At 38.2% G+C, this 19,678-nt stretch overlaps 1 protein-coding gene across 1 annotated transcript in view; it reads right to left on the reverse strand.

Annotated features, from left to right (window-relative positions):
- Positions 1 to 13,645, reverse strand: part of QKI (QKI, KH domain containing RNA binding) — a 97,656-nt gene extending 84,011 nt beyond the window's left edge. The window contains exon 1 of the mRNA XM_023764793.1: positions 13,556 to 13,645. Coding sequence (XP_023620561.1) covers positions 13,556 to 13,645 — 90 coding nt within the window. The remainder of the gene's footprint in view (positions 1 to 13,555) is intronic.
- Positions 13,646 to 19,678: the final 6,033 nt, after the last annotated feature.

The following is a 19,678-nucleotide window of genomic DNA, read 5'->3' on the forward strand; positions in this document are numbered from 1 at the left end:
TACTACCCTTTATTAACAGCAACTTTCTAGCCAGAAAATCATTAGCACTTCTTGGCATGGAATTTATAACACTCAAGTTAGAACAAGTTTTGGTTTGAGTTCTAAGAGCAACTGCTTGTGTGATTTTAAACAAGTTTCTTATTTAACCTTTATGTGCCTGTACCTCATATATTAGTAATTAGAGGTTGCTTTCTGAGTGACTCAGTTGAATCCACTGGTTTCCAACCTCCGTATACAAGTACTCCATTTATTTCCCCTCATGTTTTAAAAAGTTCTGTCTCCAAAATTGTTCATTCTATTAAGTCCTGGTGGTCAGAGCTTTGGTTTATGTTGATATCAAGTGATATAATCACAGTCAAAAAGGCATTTCATGAGTATGGGTGACACTCTAATTCCTTCATAGGTGGTGGATTCACAGATGCTTCTTTATGAAACACAGAAGTGCTTCAAAATTAGTATGTTTCATATGTTCTTCTGTTACATCAAACATAACATGACAATGCTCAAATGTTCCCTCATCTCCACTCATTACCTACTTCAAACCACAGCTGTGGTTCAGAGAACTGAAAGTTCAGAAACTTTTGTTTACTCACCTAGTATAAAAATTCTGCCATTTGTGACATGAATAGACCTTGAGAATATTATGCTAAGTGAAATAAGCCAGTCAGAAAAAGCTAAGAACCATATAATTTCACTAATACGTGAGATATAAAACTGAAACTCGTGAACACAAACAGCAGTATGGTGGTTGCCAGAGGGAAGGAGGCTGGGGTGCTGAAGGGGGCCTAATATATGGTGACTGAAGATTTTACTTTGGGTGATGTGCACACAGTGCAACCAACATACAGATCTTGTATCATAGAAATCTACAACTGAAACCTATACGATCCTAGTAACCAATGTCACCCCAATAAATTTTAGTTAAAAAAATTTTCCCAGTAATAAATCAGCATTTTCCAAAGTTTAAAAATAGATTAGTAAAAATTCCCACTACACTGACCCAAAAATATCTCTAAGATCAAGACAATTTTGTTTTAGGCATCTCTGAAGTTCTTAAATGTTACAAATTTATTTTACGGAACCAAAATCTTTCCTAAACTTTCTTCCCACCCCAATACTCCAAAGCTCATAAAATAGGTCAAATGCCTCTTTCATATGACAGCCCTACAAATGTTTGAAGAGTTCTGTAGTATCTAGTGTCTTCTTCTCTAACCTGCATAATAGCATGGTTTTATGCCCTCCCACTCATCTAGACACCTAGATGGTTAGACATCTAGATGGTTAATTTGTCTTTGTCCCTTTTAATATAGAAAATCCTGTATGCCATACAGCCTTCCCTAACAATTGATAGGTATGAAAACTGAGGTTGCCTACCCTCCAGTCCCAAATATCCCACCTTCCAGTATGTTCAAGAATACCTATACTCTTTGCTGAGCACATAACACTGCTGACATGCTGGTGGTGGTCCCAATCCAAGCCTCCACCATCGATACAATTCTGTCTCCACAGATGCATACCTACTGAGTCAATTAAAAAAATTTTTGTGGTTCTTTTCTACTAGACATAGCCCTTCAGACGTAAGTTAATCTTATCAGTTGACATTCTTTAGGAATGATTATTCTGAGTCTAGGATCCAACTAACTGCAATTTCATTGAACACACACTTCTCTAGCCTGCATGCTAAAATGCAGGCACAACTTATCAATTACCTGACAAAAATCTGAAGCCACATTAGGACCTGAACCTCCTTCCAGATCTATCAGTTTAAACAGGAAATAATCTGTTTTAGAATATACAGGTTGTGTCATCAAGTTTAGAATATAAATTTTTCAGTTTGGGGGAATAGTCACCTTTCCACCATTCAGCTCCTCTAATTTTTCCATGTTTTCTTGAACAGTCATCACATTTTTTCAAATCTCAATGTCCTGAAAACTAAATTTTTGCTTAGGACTAAAACTTTGTTTCACTTATGCTACTTACTGTCTAGTCATATTTCTCTGCTTTAATTATCTTGATGTTTGTCCTTTTGAAAACTAAAGCTCAATTATCAGTAAATAAATTCTGTTCATAGAAGGGAAAACAGTCACTGCACAGTTCTATTCTGTGACCTGTTAATATACATCATCTGCCGTAAGCCTTTTTCCTTCCCCTTAATTCACCTAACTACGAATTTAAGTAAAAGCTTTGTTCCAAAATCATTCTTGCATTTCATAAGCCTCAAGCTCATTTCTGCCTTTGGCTTTTCTATCAACACCACTCTTCTATTGTTTCTGAATTATAGTATATGCATCCTACCCTTTGCCACCTTAAAATTTTACACATCCTTTTAAAATATGAACTATTGGATTAACTAACAGACCTATGGAAAAGTACAATGTCACAATTCAAGATAACATGAATAATATAGAATAGGAAAATATAAGGTAAGAAATCTGATAAAATTAAGTAGTCATTTCCCACATAGATAATAACTGTGCATAAATTCAATACTGCAATGTTGGAAGACTAGGTAAAAAGAATAAAACATAGCCCTATTTCACTTTCTGGCTTAGAATTTTTCAACAAATTTAAATCAAGAAAATAAGAATTGAGAAATAATAAAAATATTAACTAGCTCAGTAATAAATAAAAAACTATCAATGATATACAAATAAAATGCATGAAAGTACCATTTTCAGGATTTGCAAAATCCCAAATTAAACGATGACTGTTTAAAACTGAAAAAATTCTCATACAAAACATGTCATGTACTCAATGTTACGGCAGCTAACTCTAATTGCTCAACTGGCTATTCTGATGTTATAGATATTATATTTGGGCATCTATCTGATTTCTTTGTGCCTTACACTCAAATCCATAAAAAAAATTACCACATCACTGTAATACAGCTGGAGCTACAATGAAAAAGTTATGGTATCATTTGACCATTATTGTGTTTTTAAATTTCACATTTTCCATTAATTTCTGCAGTAAAATAAGAGCCAACTATTTATAAAAATATCTATGCTTTGATGTTCATAGTGTAAATTTTATAAGCAAAGTTAAAATGCCAGCTTTCACCTTTTCCACTGAAATTTACATGAGTTCTATTATTTCCTCACTATTGCAATTCATCTCTCGCTGGACACTAACCTGGCACACTTCCACAAAGAGCAAAGTGAGATTTTAGTTATTTTAGTCATATTAGTCTCTATTTACATGATATTCATTAAATATTAACATAAAAATATATGGTGTATTTATAACCACAGACTACATAGTGCTGTCATATGCCCTTAGTCAACACAGCTCTCTTCTGTTCAAAGAAACCTCTAATTCAGGGTTTACTAAATACCGGGAAAAGCTTTAAAGATATTCTGAGCATAGCAAAACCCATAGAATAACATAACTTCACTGTGCTCATTTTAAAAAGCCATATTCACAAGGTACAGAAAGCAAATGCATTAAAAAGCTGATTATTAGAGAATATGCACTATTTAGTGGAATATGTTTTGCTTACTCAAACAACAGAATAAATTAAATCTGATTTAACTTTGAGGTAACTACTTATTGAAAGTGGGAAGGAAAAAAAAGCTATCAATAATTCTCTAGATCGGACCTTATTTTTAGGTTAAACTGTGTTTGTACTTCAGAACTATAAGCACAAAAAGAAAAACCAGAGTTAAATTCAACTTCATAGCCCTCCTTTAAATTGTCAAAATCAACAATTGTGCAAAACTGTTGATATATTTCACATAAAAAATGTGAAACAGCAAGTCTTATAAAAATGTCCATCCTATTTCCATGACTGTTCTCAGGAGCTGTTTTATGTTTTTGAAAGTTATGTAACAGTGGCTGCATTTTCCTGAAAAAAACAAAACAAAAAAACTCTTTCAAAAGTTACAGAAAAAAATGTCTAATGAATGATTCAATGTATAGTAAGTATGTGTATTTTTAGATAGACACAGAGAAGTTAAAAAAAAAAAAAGACATCACACCTCACCCTAGCCGGTATTGCTCAGTGGTTAGAATGTCAACCAAAGCACCTAGGTTGCAAGTTTGATCCCCACAGAGTGCAGGAGGCAACCAATTGACCTCTTTCTCCCTTTCTTTCTCTCTCTCTTGCTCTCGCTCTATTTCTCTCCTTCTCCTCTCCCCTTCCACTCTCTGTAAAAAGCAATGAAAAAAGTATCCTTGGGTGAGGATTTAAGAAAACAAACAAAGCTATTACACCTCAAAAAACTAAAAATAGAACAACCATATGACCCAGCAATTCCATGTCTGGGTATATATCTGAAGAAATCCAAAACATTAATTAAAAAAGATAGGCACTCCTATGTTCACTGTAGCATTATTTATAATAGCTAAGATATGGAAACAACCTAAGTGTCCATTAATAAATGAATGCATAAAAAGAAGTGGTACATATACACAATGGGATATGACTGACATCCTATATAATAAAAGGCTAATATGCAAATTGACCAAACAGCATAACAACCAAAAACCAGTCGTTATGACGTGCGCTGACCACCAGGGGGTGTGCATGGAATATGGCGGGTGTTGGCCGCAGTGGGATGGTGGAGCAGGTGAGTGGGGGTGCCAGACCAAGGCAGGGCTCCGCCAGTCGCTGTCATAAGGGCGAGCCTCTGGTGGTCACTGAAAATTCTTTGCTCCTGCGCGCAGCGGTCCCGCCCGGCACTCACACCTGCAGCCGGCCCTGGCCCCGCTTGCACCCGCTGCTGGCACTGGAGCTGCCACTCGCACCCAGTGCCAACTCTGGCCCCGCTCGCACCCGCAACCGGGACCACCACTCACTCGGCGCCATCAGCAGGTGAGAGCAGGGGCTGCTGGCTCGGATCGCCCTTGAGGGCTTCTCCACCTCCCCCTGCTCCTGAGGGGCAATCGGGGCAGCAGCCACTGCTCGCACCTGCTGCTGGCACTCGCCCCAATCGCTCCACGCTGTCAGCGGGTGTGCATGGGGCCAGCACCTTCAGTGCATGGGAGTGGCGGCGGCAGGAGCTGGGCTGCCGGCAGACAAGGGGACCAGGGGCTGTGGCAGGAGGGACCAAGTGTGGGCGCGGAGGATGGGCCGAGACCCACCCCTGTGCCTACTGCAGCCTCGCAGCCCACAGTTTCTTTCAAGGTGCACAAATTTGTGCACTGGGCCCCTAGTAAAAAGTAAAATAAAATCTTGCCATTTGCAGCATGATGGATGGACCTAGAGGATATTATGCTGAGTGAAATGTCAGACAAAGAAAGACAAATACCGTATGATTTCACTTACATGTGGAGTCTAAAAACCAAAGTAAATGAACAAACAAAACAGAAACAAATTCATACAGAGAACAAATAGATGGTTGCCAGACTTGGGGGTGGGGGAGTGAAGGAATTAATACAAGTACAAATTGCCGTGGGGATGTAAAGTTCAGCATAGGGAATACAGTCAATCATGTTGTAATAACTTTGTGAAATGTCAGTCTGGTCTAGACTTACCAGGGTGATCACTTTGTAAGTTATATAAATGTCTAATCACTATGTTGTACACCTGAAACTAATATGTTATATGTCAACTGTAAAGATGTAATGACTATTAACAGTCATCTCTGAGAGATGGATTTACAGGAACTATTTAGCTTTCACATTATTATGTGAGTATTTTTGTGTTATCACTTAGAAAATAAAGATATTCTCATTTGGAGAATAGGAAGTACTTTAAGTCAAAATGCTGCATGTATTATTGAATTCCCTATACAAAATTATAATAAGGATTAAGTCACTGACTCCCAAATCTAAAAGAAAATCCCCAGAGACCTAGCTAATTATTTTTTACTGTATGAGCAACTCCACCATGCTAAAATAATTTATATGAATTATTACCTGATCCTCATCAGAATCTGAAGAATACCGTAATAATATTAATAATACTAATAATGCTCAGAGATTTAAAAAATTGGTCCAAGGTCACAGTAAGTCCAACCACCTTTTATTTACAGTTTCATAAAGAAATTCCTGAAATAAGAATCTTAAAATTCACTTTAAGAGATAATAATTAGACAATGTGAAAGAAAAAAATGGAATAAACCAACTTTTGGTGTATTACTAGCTGTACTAGAGTAAGTTCACCAATTTGCTGGTGACACCAAAAACCAGTCTTTATAGCCTCCGTTCACTCCCAGCTTCCTGAATGAGTACATGGACACTGCTGGTGTACATATAAGGGAAAATAGGCTACCAGAAGAAAGAAAAAAAAGAACAGAATGGGGAAAGGATATTTTTAAAGTGAATACACTAAAAACCTATTATTTAATAGGAATAGGTATTCTTTCTCATTTAAATTGAATTTTGTTTGGAGGTTAGTTACTTTTAAACTATGTTAGTAAATTAAACATCAAGTATAATTTAATAAAAATTTTGCCTTCTAGTCATTTCATTTAGAATACTCAGGGGAAACCAGTCCTTGTTTCCATATAATACGCACTGTATGAAAATTTAAATTTAAATTTGATGGTTAAGAAATACTCATGGAAAATAGCTGAAGATGCAACAGTAAATCAATCAGTAGGTATCATCAGAAGCCAGGTAAAAATAATACTTGAGAATCTGGTGATTTTTATTAATGACTCTTTTCCGAACCCTTTTAATATTTCTGGAAGAATAAAAATAAACTCATCACAATGGAAATGGATACCCAGGATATAGAAGTGGAAGAGAAATTTTTTTCAGCGTATACTTTAGGTCATTTGAATTTTTGATAATCACAATGTATGAACATTTCAAAAATACTTTTCTTACAAGTTCTTACTTGTAACATGATAATGATAGTAATGGGTTATAATTCATAAGACCACAATGCCATAAACTGAATAAAATAAATATATGGAAGAGAAGGGACAGGTCACTCTTACAAAATTCCAGTTAAAATATAGAAAGAAAGATGGGTAGAGAAAATCACCAATAGAAAACCATAGTAGCCAGGCTGGTGTGGCTCAGTGGTTGAGAGTTGACCTATGAGCCAGGAAGTCATGGTTTGATTCCCAATCAGAGCACATGCACAGGTGCGGACTGGATCCCCAGTATGGGGCATGCAGGAGGCAGCCAATCAATGTTCTTTCTCATCATTGATGTTTTTCTCTCTCTCTCTTTCTCTCTCTCTTCCTTCCTCTCTGAAATCAATAAAAATATTTTTTAAAAAAAAAGAAAACCATAGGCCCTGGCCGGTTTGGCTCAGTAGATAGAGCGTCGGCCTGTGGACTCAAGGGTCCCGGGTTCGATTCCGGTCAAGGGCATGTACCTTGGTTTCGGGCACATACCCAGTGGGGGGTTGTGCAGGATGCAGCTGATCAATGTTTCTCTTTCATCGATGTTTCTAACTCTCTATCCCTCTCCCTTCCTCTCTGTAAAAAATCAATAAAATATATTTAAAAAAAAAAAAAGAAAACCATACTAATAATTGTTTCAGGCAAGAACCATTCAACAGATGCTAAAATTAGTGAACAAAAAATATGAGAAATAGGATATCGGTACAGTTTCAGAGTATCTCCCCACAAGACATTTAATTACAAAGGAAAAAAGAGACTGTATAGTAGAGAAACCTGGCAGATACCACCTTAACCAGGTGACCGAAGTTAATGTTACCAAAGAGACATATACCGCTAGTAGGATGCACCGAGAAAGGCCAGACAGTATTTCTGCCATTTTCTTGCCAAAAAAGCATAATGTCAATCTAAGCATGAGCAAACACCACACAAATCCCAATTGAAGAATATTCCACAAAATAACACACCAATAATCCTCAAATTTGTCAATAAAAGTGTCATGAAAGAATATGACACTATCACAGACTGAAGAAACTAAAAAGACATCACCAGAGTTAGCTAATAATATTCTATCAATGTTCATTTCCTGGGTCCTATAATTGTAGTATTGCTGTTTTATGAGTTAACATTAACTTCCATAACTATTTTTTTCTACTTTATCAAAGCCTATATTTATTTCAAAATAAAAAGCTAAAATAAAAGCTTTCACTTTGGCCTGCTGAGTTATTTAATTGGGGGTGAGATAGTGGGAGAGAATGAAAGCCATGCAAATGTCTTTTCTAGTTTTTGAAAAAAATAAAAAGCCTTAGTAAAACTAGGGATCTCAAAAGCATTCAAAATAATCTCTAATGCAAAGTAATGTTTAACATGCATTGCTTAAAAACACACATATTTTAAACCCACCACAAGAACATAAAGAAAAAACTACAATCCATCAACAATGACCTTTTTGTAGAAAGCAAATCTAGTAACTGCATGTAGTAAGGAAAAAGGACATGAGTTTACATAATTCTAGATTTTACTCCTGATTCCCTGCACGATGTAGCTGTGTGGCTTGAACTTAACCCTGTGGGTCTGTTTCCTCTTCTGTAAAATGAAGTTAGACCGGATCACAGATTTGGTCTGTGCATCTTCCTTTTCTTCATAGAGACCACGTTTCTGTCGCCTGTGTCAATGCCCCACAGGAAAGGACTGTGTTTGCTCCATTACCAATTGAGAACCTCATAGGGTCAATCCTATTCCTTGGCATCACACATTCCAAAATGTCTTAAACCACTGATACCCTTGGGAAGCACTACATCTTAACAGAACTATGCTCTACACATCTGTATTTGAGGAAGTGAGAGATCTGTCCTGTGCATTTTATCCTCTTCAAGCTCCAAATCCCTAAGGACTTCGAAGGCATTTGGTAAATCAGAAAAATGAAACATATTCTTTTTTGGAATGAAAAAAATCCCAAAATTTCTAAAGGAATTATGTCTGTGTAGGAGAGGGGTGGTTTGCTTTTCTTAGTTAACAATTTCTTTTATTTTTTTTTAAATATATTTTATTGATTTTTCACAGAGAGGAAGGGAGAGAGATAGAGAGTTAGAAACATCGATGAGAGAGAAACATCGATCAGCTGCCTCCTGCACATCTCCTACTGGGGATGTGCCCGCAACCCAGGTACATGCCCTTGACCGGAATCGAACCCGGGACCCTTCAGTCCGCAGGCTGACGCTCTATCCACTGAGCCAAACCGGTTTCGGCTCTTTGATTTTTAATTATCCTTTTCAATTGTATTCCAAATTCTACCTAAGCTCAATGGAGGAAAAATCTAAGATCTGTAATCATGCTCCCCATGAATATCACCTTAATTTCATAAACAAAAGCTAATGAATGACAATAGATAACCGACTATAAACAATATTCCAAAAAGTCCTTTATAGCAAGCGTTGAGATTAAATTAGAAAAGAAAACTTCCATTTTTTAACAAGAGCAACAGATATCAACATGACAGGAATTAAAAACATAATTTTTAAATGGCGAAACTATATGATCTCCTTAAGTAAGCCAATGTTTGTTTACTATTCAAAAAAAACGCTAGATTCAGAACACCTATGTTATGCTACTGGCAGAACTCTACTTACTACACTTTTACTGCCGCTTAAAATATATGTTCTCATATATTCTTTATCACTTTTTAAAAAATAAATTTTTATTGATTTCAGAGAAGAAGGGAGAGGGAGAGCGATAGAAACATCAATGATGAGAGAGAATCATTGATCGGCTGCCTCCCACACACCCCTCACGGGGGATTGAGCCTGCAACCCGAGAATGTGCCCCTGACTAGAATCAAACCCAGGATCCTTGAGTCTACAGGCCAAGGCTCTATCCACTAAGCCAAACCGGTTAGCAGGGGTGGGCAAACTTTTTGACTCGAGGGCCACAATGGGTTCTTAAACTGGACCGGAGGGCCGGAACAAAAGCATGGATGGAGTGTTTGTGTGAACTAATATAAATTCAAAGTAAACATCATTACATAAAAGGGTACGGTCTTTTTTTTTTTTTTTTAGTTTTATTCATTTCAAACGGGCCGGATCCGGCCCGCGGGCCGTAGTTTGCCCACGGCTGGGTTAGGGCCTCACATATTGTTGAAAATCGATTTTAATGAGTTTTAAAATGCAGAATACAGCATTCTTGTTGAGATCATAGAAGTTAAATTTATTAGAATGAAAGCTAATTGCTACATAAAAATATTATCAAAACAATCCAACAAAAAAACCATGGTCGAAGACATTCCAGACCAATTTCCTCCTTGAACTCAAATGCCCATATTCATATGTCTTCTAAATATGTCACCTTGATACATTCAAAACCAAACTCATCTGTCCCCCAAATTGTTCCTACTGATACCAGAAAATGCAAGTCCATTCTCTCACACATCATCTCTAATCCAACAGCAAATACTATGTACTCACCTTTTAAAATAAATCCAGAATCCCAATTCCCAACCACCTCAACCTCTACCACCCTAGTTCTAGCCACTATCATTTTTCACCTAAACCACTGATAACCTAACTAGCCTGTCTCCCTGTTTCCACCACTGCCCCTTGTCAGTCAAGTCCAGCGGTTCTCAACCTGTGGGTCGCGACCCCTTTGGGGGTCAAACGACCCTTTCACAGGGGTTGCCTAAGACCATCGGAAAACACATATATAATTACATATTGTTTTTGTGATTAATCACTATGCTTTAATTATGTTCAATTTGTAACAATGAAATTGGGGGTCACAACATGAGGAACTGTATTAAAGGGTCGAGGCATTAGGAAGGTTGAGAACCACTGGTCTAGTTTGTATTCTCCAGAGTCAGCCTGTTAAAATCCAAGCAATATGTCACTCCTCTGCTCAAAACTCTCCCATGGAGATCTTCTCAAACTTTTTGGTCTCAGGAGCCCATACTTAATAAATTACAACAAGGGCCCGGCTGGTGTGGTTCAGTAGCTGAGCGTTGACCTATGAACCTGGAGGCTGCAGACTGGACCCCCAGTGTGGGGCGTGCAGGAGGCAGCCCAGCAGATCAGTGATTCTCTCTCATCACTGATGTTTGTTTCTCTCTCTCTCCCCCTTCCTCTCTGAAATAAATAAAAATATATTTTAAAAAAATTACTACAAGGAAGCTTAAAGAACTTATATTGGTCAGAATTATATCTATTAATATTTATTGTACTAGAAATCAAAACTTTAAATTACTTTTGATTCATTTTATAATAAAAGTGAAGCCCATTACATGCTAACAAAACAATTTATGGAAAACAGATTATTTTCCCACAAAACAAAACAGTGAGAAGAGACATTGTTTTATATTTTTGCAAATCTTTTAACTGTCTTCCTTAAAGAATTCAATCTGTCTTCCCTCTAAATTCAATTTGTTGCAATATCACGCAGCACAGAGCCTCTAGGAACACTGCACTGTACACTCATGTGAGAATGAATGAAAAAGTCAAGTGACATTATTATGAAAACACTTGGCCTCTGATTCCCTAAAAGGGTGCTGGACCATGTTTAAGAACCTGCTCTAATGCTTTCCCATGTGTAAATGCCCAGGTCCTCACAAAGATCTGCAAGGACCCACAACATCCAGAGGCTCCCTCTTACCATGCAGCTCTTATCTTTCTGACCCCCTCTCCTAACCAATCTACCCCTCCTCCAACCCCTCTGCCCCCTGATCGTTCACAGCTACAGCCACACGAGGAATTATTGGCCCTGTCCTCACAGTTCTGCATTGACTATTCCCTCTATTTGTAAAGCTATTACCCAGAGGAGTATGGCTCACTCCATTACCTCCTTCAAATTTCTGCCCTAATGTCAATTTCTCCAACAGGCCCTCTCAGACCTCCCTGTGTAATACTGGACCCTGCCCCCAATCCATCAGAAGACTCTGATCCCCTTTATCCTGTTCAATGTATTCCCATAATTCACAATGCCTAACATGGTACAGAACGTATTTCTTGCTTATTGCTGTCTCCTACATAAGAATGTAAAATCCGGATGGCAGATAGCTTTGTTTTTTGTCTTTTGCTATATTCCCAACATCTAGATCCTTGGGGGGAAAAACATCGCTTAAACCTCATTAGGACTATTACCACAAAAACATGCAAAGCTACAAAGCATTCTTAAAACTTTACTCAAGCATCAATAGGTTTATTTGTTTAATTCCTCATTCCTTTTATTTTAAAATATATCTTTAAAAAAATAATAAATCTTTATTGTTGAAAGTATTACAGATGCCCCCTTTGTGTTTTTATCCCCATTGACCCCCTCCACCCCACACCCGCCCCTCCTAAGCCTTCACCACGCTATGGTCAGTGTCCATGGGCTATCCATATATGCATATGAATTCCTCAGTTAATCTCTCGCCCTCTCCCCACAACTGCTCTTACCCTCCCACCCCCAGCCTTCCCTCTGAAATCTGTCAGTCTGTTCCATGATTCTATGTTCCTATCCTCATTCCCTTTTCCTTGAGAAGTATCAGAAATGAATCCTTCCTCCTCAAAAGGGTTTGACACTCTCTTTTTTTAAAAACATATTTTATTTATTTTTTTACAGAGAGGAAGGGAGAGGGATAGAGAGCCAGAAACATCGATGAGAGAGAAACATCCATCTGCTGCCTCCTGCACACTCCCTACTGGGGAAGTGCCCGCAACCAAGGTACATGCCCTTGACTAAAATCGAACCTGGGACCCTTCAGTCCGCAGGACAATGCTCTATCCACTGAGCCAAACCGATTAGGGCTTGACGCTCTTTATTCTGGATTTGTGAGACTCTGAAACACTTGGTTAATAACATATGTTTGTTATATCAATGTTAAACTCTCTAATGTATTTTAGATCAAATGAGAAGATAAAATGCACAAGCATCTCAATATGAATGGCTTTCCCTTAAAGAAAAAACCCCAGCTAATCTTAAGGAAAAGACTGCCCTGGCCCTGCCCGGATAGCACCAAAAGGGTTGTCATTCCTCAAGGTTTTTTATAACCTCTATATTTACAGTCTGCATAGTTCAACTCTTTATTTAAAGCATATTTAGTAAAAATTTAAGAGTAAGTTTTTATTCCCTAATGTGCAAACTGTTTATAAAATAGGTTGACCTGAATAAAATATAATCTGAGTTTTTCTAAACACTATCAATAATCCATGGTACAATATAATGGTTTTTCCAAAATACACACATTAAACAAATTTGTATTGTATATTTACTATGAACTAGAACAGTGATGGCGAACCTTTTGAGCTCGGCGTGTCAGCATTTTGAAAAACCCTAACTTAACTCTGGTGCCGTGTCACATATAGAAATTTTTTGATATTTGCAACCATAGTAAAACAAAGACTTATATTTTTGATATTTATTTTATATATTTAAATGCCATTTAACAAAGAAAAATCAACCAAAAAAATGAGGTGACACGCGTGTCATAGGTTCGCCATCACTGAACTAGACACTGACTGAGGTCCTAAGGATACTGTCACGTGCAAAAACAGACATGGTCCCTGCTCTTTCAGAAACCAAGTAAACAAAAATAATAGTTGAAGCAGAGTATTCAGGTATGGCCTCAAAGAAGCACCTCTCACAATACTTCATATAGCAAAGCGGTGATAATTTTAACTTAAATGGAATTTCTATCCTCACTATCTATAATTATAAAAGCATAATATGCAAATCAACCGAACGACCAAACAGCACAACAACCGCCCTGACCACCACGCTATGACACGCACTGGCGCCAGGCCAGTCAAGATGGGTGCAATGTGATTGTCGGGGGGCCCCACGATCGCCCCGAAGAGCGAGGCCCAGGCCACCCTCTGCATGGCGATCGATCACAGAGCCCCAGTCGGGTGGGCAGTGCCTCCCTCTGCTGGGTGATCTATCGCCCCAAAGAGGCCCAAGCAACCCGGATGGCGGCACTGCAGCAGGTGGGCGGGGCTTCCCTCTGCAGGGCAATCCATCTGGGGGCCCTGTGATAGATCGCCCCACAGAGAGAGGCCCAGGCCAGCCAAACGATCGCACCCCACACTTGTTGCCCACAGAGGGAGGCAACCGGTGGCGGGGAATGGGGGAGCAGCGCTGCACAGATGGCAAGCAGTGGCAGCAGCAGGGGCGGGGCCAGCTGCCGGCAGCCAGGGGAAGGAAAGCCCCGATAGGCCCTGATCGCTGGCCAGGCCTAGGGACCCTACCCAAGGGGTCCTGGATTGAGAGAGGGTGCAGGCTGGGCTGAGGAACACCTCTCCCCACCGTGCACAAATTTTGTGCACTGGGCCTCTAGTTATCCTATAACGTAATCTATGAAATTATGAAAACACTAAAAGTTGTATATTGAATTCAGTGGTTATGTTGTCTATACGATGAGGATACAGACATCTGAGAAGTAATTATTCAGGAAAAACTGAGTCCTCAGACAGGAAGCCAAGAAGAGCTCCTGATTCCTCTAGACCAGCAGTTGCCAATCTTTCAGACCTCACAGATCACCAGTGGACTGGTTGGCGACCACTGCTCTGACTTCACATTCCTGCTTGAGACCGAGTTTCTAAGAGTAGACTTGTTTGTCAAAACCCCTTGGAGACCAAGCCAACCAGACAACTACCCAAGGAGGCATCTCTATAGGACAGTTTAAAGTGAATTCTCTTTGATAAACAAATATCCAGCTACTTGCTACTCCATCTCTACTTCTCCTGTTACCCCTTTCCCAGGGCTGATTTAAGTGCCACAGCATCCCATTACTGGGAATGAAACAGAGCTGACAGACTGGTGGTGGTAATTAGTTAGAGAAGCACCTTTTAAACTCCGAATTTAGAGTAATGAGGTCTAAATCTGTCCAAGTGATTGAGTCCCTTCAAAGTCTACCTTGCAGACTTTAATCATGGCCTGGTTAAATGGATTTCCTTACAGATAAGTACTTTCCTTTTTTCCATTTTATAGTTAGGAAACTGAGATTTTGGGATTATGCACTTTACCAAAGATCACATAACTTGTGAGTCAGGATCCAAGCCTAGGTCTGACTCCAAAAGTTGTATTCGTTTACTCAAACCACACTGCCTCTTCAACAATACTGCTCCATCTCCCAAAATTAAATTTGGTTGCTGTTAGAGAAAGTGGTCTTACTAGTGAGAAAAGCAGTGATGGCAGACAATAAAAGAGAAGTGAAAAAAGATGGGGGAGAGAGTAGAAATTGAAGATACGGATAAACAAAAAGAGGAAAAAGTAAAAAGAAAAGAATGGTATAATCCAAAGTAAACATAGAATGAAAAGTCAGATGAGATTCTCATTTAACATCTATCAGGAACTTGCTGTGCGTCCTTCAACAAGTCATTTAAGTTTTTTATGGTCTGTGTTTACTTTCATCTATAAGGACATCTAAGATAACTCTAGACCTAAACTTCTGAATCTGATAGAAATAAATCATTTCACTGAGTAACATATATTTATCGACTGTCTGGCACAGTAACAGTCTGCTAATCCTGAATTTCTTGGGTATGAGGCACGGTGCCAGTGCCGGGTTCTGAGTGCCGGGGAGGAGGAGTTAGTAAGCAACATGGTCTCTGTCATCACAACTCCTCTAATAGTAGGAACTGGTTTCTATGTAAACAGTCTAGAAGGCTAGAGTGATTGATAGATGAGGCGGAGTATCCTGGGATATGAATACCTGGACCTGAACACTAGACAGAGCAAGAAAGACCAAGCTAGGGAAAACTGGATTGAGGTATGTAAACCCTCATTTTAATTATTATGAAGAAAATAAGAATAAAAGTGGAAAAAACATAGATGTGTTATTTATCACTGATGACACGTGAATGCGTTGGCAGAACTGATATACGAAAAAAAGCTTAAAATATATGCTGCTGGCCCCTCGAAATTTTTTCCCAAAACCTTAGCTTTTGGACTCCTAATCCCATCTCTGTACTACACTGATATATTTAGCAATGCCTATGATTATCCAGGAAAGTGGTACTGTTTTCCTTGCTCAAGGTACTTCCTCCATTTACTCAAAAACAGAGGCCAATGAACAGCTGTGTATTTTAGAGTAGCCAGACTAAGGTTTAAAGATACGCACATTACCATTCAACCTAGGTATTTGTTCCCTGAAACCACTACATATTCCCAGTAGAAAGCTCATAATGAAAAGAATTTATAAGAACAAAGTTCTGTCTTCAACAAGGCCTGAACTGATAGGGACAAGTAGAATATTACTAATTTAAACAAAATCTAAAAAAACCCACCTTATTTCACACAGTACTCCACACCACTACCATCACCTTGGAAAATGAATGAAATCCAGTCATTCACATTAAATCTCTCAATAGTGGTTTAAAATCAAACATTTCTAGGAAGACTAAGTATAGCAATGTCTACCATCTTTAGTTGAATAATTTCATAAGCAACAGAAGAATAGCTGTACATTAGAACCCCACAGTATACTTCTTCTAGCTTCATCTTATGTTAAAATATATGAAATCTTTGTGTTTTTTGAAATTGAAAATAAAGCTTTCCACATGTTGACTTACTGAATGAGGAGCATTAGTTAAAATATTAGTATACTTATTTCTCTCACAAAGGCTTAGCTTTTGGGCTATATCTCTGAATACTAAACTTGCCACAGCTTACCTATGCCAAATAAACCAAATGACCAAGCAGCTAATCACTGACATGGGAATAAAGAAGTTGATTTATTTTAAACTTTGTGAATTTCAGAGGTGGCTAAACATTCTAATTTATCTTCAACATTATATACTAAGCTTACTTCTCCTATGGATATAATACAGTCCACTTAAAGTAATTTAAATAAAGCTTCTGACAAAGATACAGTTACTTATACATATTCTAACAAGAAAAATATCATGCTCCTAGTTTTTCTTGGTTTTCATACCTGCAATCTCATGCATATACATAACCTCAATAAATTCTTTCCTAGAGAATTTGTACAAGTTTTTCCTTCCTTCTATTCTTGCTTTCTCAGCCATCAAATATTAAATTCCCACATTTACTTTAAAATTAAATGCTTCAATAATTCTATACTGAAGAACACAGACTTAGCACAGCTACATTCTTACTATACAACCAGAGGCCCAGCTAGCTCGCTTCAGCTTGCCTCAACTGGCCGCCCCGCCCCATCGCTGCTGGTAGCTGGCGCCCCGCCGCAGAGCCGCAGAGCCGAGCCGCACGGGCCTTTTATGATATAGATGTACCATGCAGCCCAGAAAATATAATCTATCACATCAGAGTCGTGTGTCTAAACAAAGCCTAATAACATCCTAGAAGTAATCCTTATTTAACTTCAAAACCCAAGTTTCAATAAGTATACTAAGGAACATTTTTACATTTACAGTAGTACTTTTACATTTTAAACATTAACCACACTCGGATAGGTCTCACTTTCTAAATAATCCTCAACTTGAACATAGATATCTGCTAACAAATATGTGTATTATGGGGGAAGTGCACCTCCAAATATATGCTACAATATACAAAAGATTCAGAGTTAAATACTCAAGTCTGTATATTGAATCAAGGATTCGGTTATTTCTAGGAGTGACAACCATTAGTCACTTGGAATAAAAAGTAACGAAGTCCAGATTTCCTATAATGGAAATTCTACCATTCTGTACCGAAATTTTATAAATTGTTTAAATATAATGTAAAACAGTAACGACTGGGAGTTTATGGCAGAGCTTCTATCAACTGAATGTTCCTTATAAGCCCAGAGTACTCTGCATCCTTTAAGATGGTAGTCCACGATATAAATGCAGGAGAATAAATTACATAGCATATGGCCATAAATGTATTAAGTGGATGTCAATTCTTTAGGTGTATCATGTACTAAAATATAAAAAGGCAGCAATATATTTTAGATATTTAGTAAAGTACAAAAATGTATGTCCTAACGGCTTTATATACAAAGCATAAGCAACTTTAAACCATCTACAGTTCTTAAATAGAAACAAAAGTGTCATTCATCTGAACTAAGCAGGCCAAGCAAAATATCCTGTGATTCCTATGTTCTTCTCCTCAATGTCGAAATGGGTGGATAAATTTAAAGCCTGTTCTCTCAAGAGTTGCTTTATAGGCAATTTTCTCCCAGTATCAAGGTCTGCAATTTCCATTTGGCTGCCAGTTTGCGATTAAATTCATCACCTTTATTATAAAAATGTGCTTTACTCCATGGCCTACTGCACAAGAACTATAAGGAAAACATTTTTCATTGCTAACGGCAAAATCATTCTAGGGCAGCCACCACATCCACTCAGACATTAGCTTCCTCAACCTGATGTAGTGGCCTATCACTCACAGGAAAAACCTATAACAATCGTGTAACCCAGAGAAACTAAATTCTATAGAAATGCCATGTGAACTTTCAGTTTTTTTGGAGAAAATGCAACCAAACGCCTAGTTTTTATATTCATTGTTATTGTGAATAAACTAACCACAAGATAAAAGAGGTCAATACACAGAATATTTCCAAATTTCAATTAAGATGACAAAATAATTTCTGGATGTTGGATAATTAAGTATCTATATTTTATTATATTATTTTAAAGTTCATGGTTTGTTTTGCAGCTTATCTTTCACTATCTGGGCAAACAGCCAATGGTAAAAGGTAATCCCATGTAATAAAACGCTAAGTGTCTGGTCATCCATTCAACCAATCAAAGCGTAATATGCTAATGATATGCTAAGGCCGCTCAACCGCTCGCTATGACGTGCACTGACCACCAGGGGGCAGAGTCAACCAGTCGACCAGTCACTATGACGTGCACTGACCACCAGGGGCAGACGCTCCGACCGGTAGGTTAGCTTGCTGCTGAGGTCTGGCTGATCGGGACTGAGTGGGACAGGCCGAACATGCCCTGGAGCCCTCCCAATGAATGGTCCTTCCCTGGCTGGCCAACCTCCCATGTCCCTCCCCAGCCCCGATTGTGTACGACTGGGGTCCCTCGGCCTGGCCTGCACCTTCTCACAATCTGGGACCCCTCAGGGGATGTCAGAGAGCCGGTTTCGGCCCGATCCTGTAGGCCAGGCCGAGGAACCCCACTGGAACATGAATTCGTGCACCGGGCCTCTAGTTAATTATTAATTATAAGATATATATATTTGTATTTATATAACACTTCTTCCTGAGTTTACATCCTTAATAAGTAGCTTCGAAGAGAAAAACAAGAAAATAAACATTTCCTAAATAAATGACATTAAAGCTAGTCACCATGACACATTTAGGAAAACAATATTACTCATCTGTGAGATTTAGATTTATTGAAGATTTATCTATGTAACATTTACTTCTACAATCTTGGCCTGAATGCCAAAAGTTCAGAAATCTTGTCTTTTTAAGTAAACTAGATAGTATTCATTTTAGAATTTATGGGGGGGGGGAGACAGAGAACGAAATTTCACTTTAAGTAAAGCCGGTAATCAGAGGAATTATCAGATTACATAATATGTGGACCTAGAAGGAATTTTCATCTCCTGCTAGGAAATGATGTGGTCCCTTCCACCTTAACCTGTGTGTGCCTGCCAGAGCAGTTAAAGCACTGTAGAGATTTTTTATTTTCTTTCTCCCCAAACTGCATGGCTCCTTAAGGATTGAACTAAAGCTGTTCATCTTTGTATCCCAGAGCACGTGGCAAAGTGCTGGATTTTTAATTTTTTTTTTTTAATGCTTGCTGAAACCTAAATTATAGTGGAGGTCAACATCAGTTTTGCTAAAACTACATAGGTCACAACCTATTAAATCTAAAATATTCACAACCAGCAATTTTTAAATGGAACAGAACAAGAAAACACTAGATTACATCATAGGTAATGCAAACAAATATTATTTCATGAAACTTCCATTTCAGTTGTTTCATTAT

The sequence above is a fragment of the Myotis lucifugus genome, unplaced genomic scaffold (genome assembly GCF_000147115.1).
Source record: "Myotis lucifugus unplaced genomic scaffold, Myoluc2.0 scaffold_348, whole genome shotgun sequence".
NCBI lineage: Eukaryota > Metazoa > Chordata > Mammalia > Chiroptera > Vespertilionidae > Myotis > Myotis lucifugus.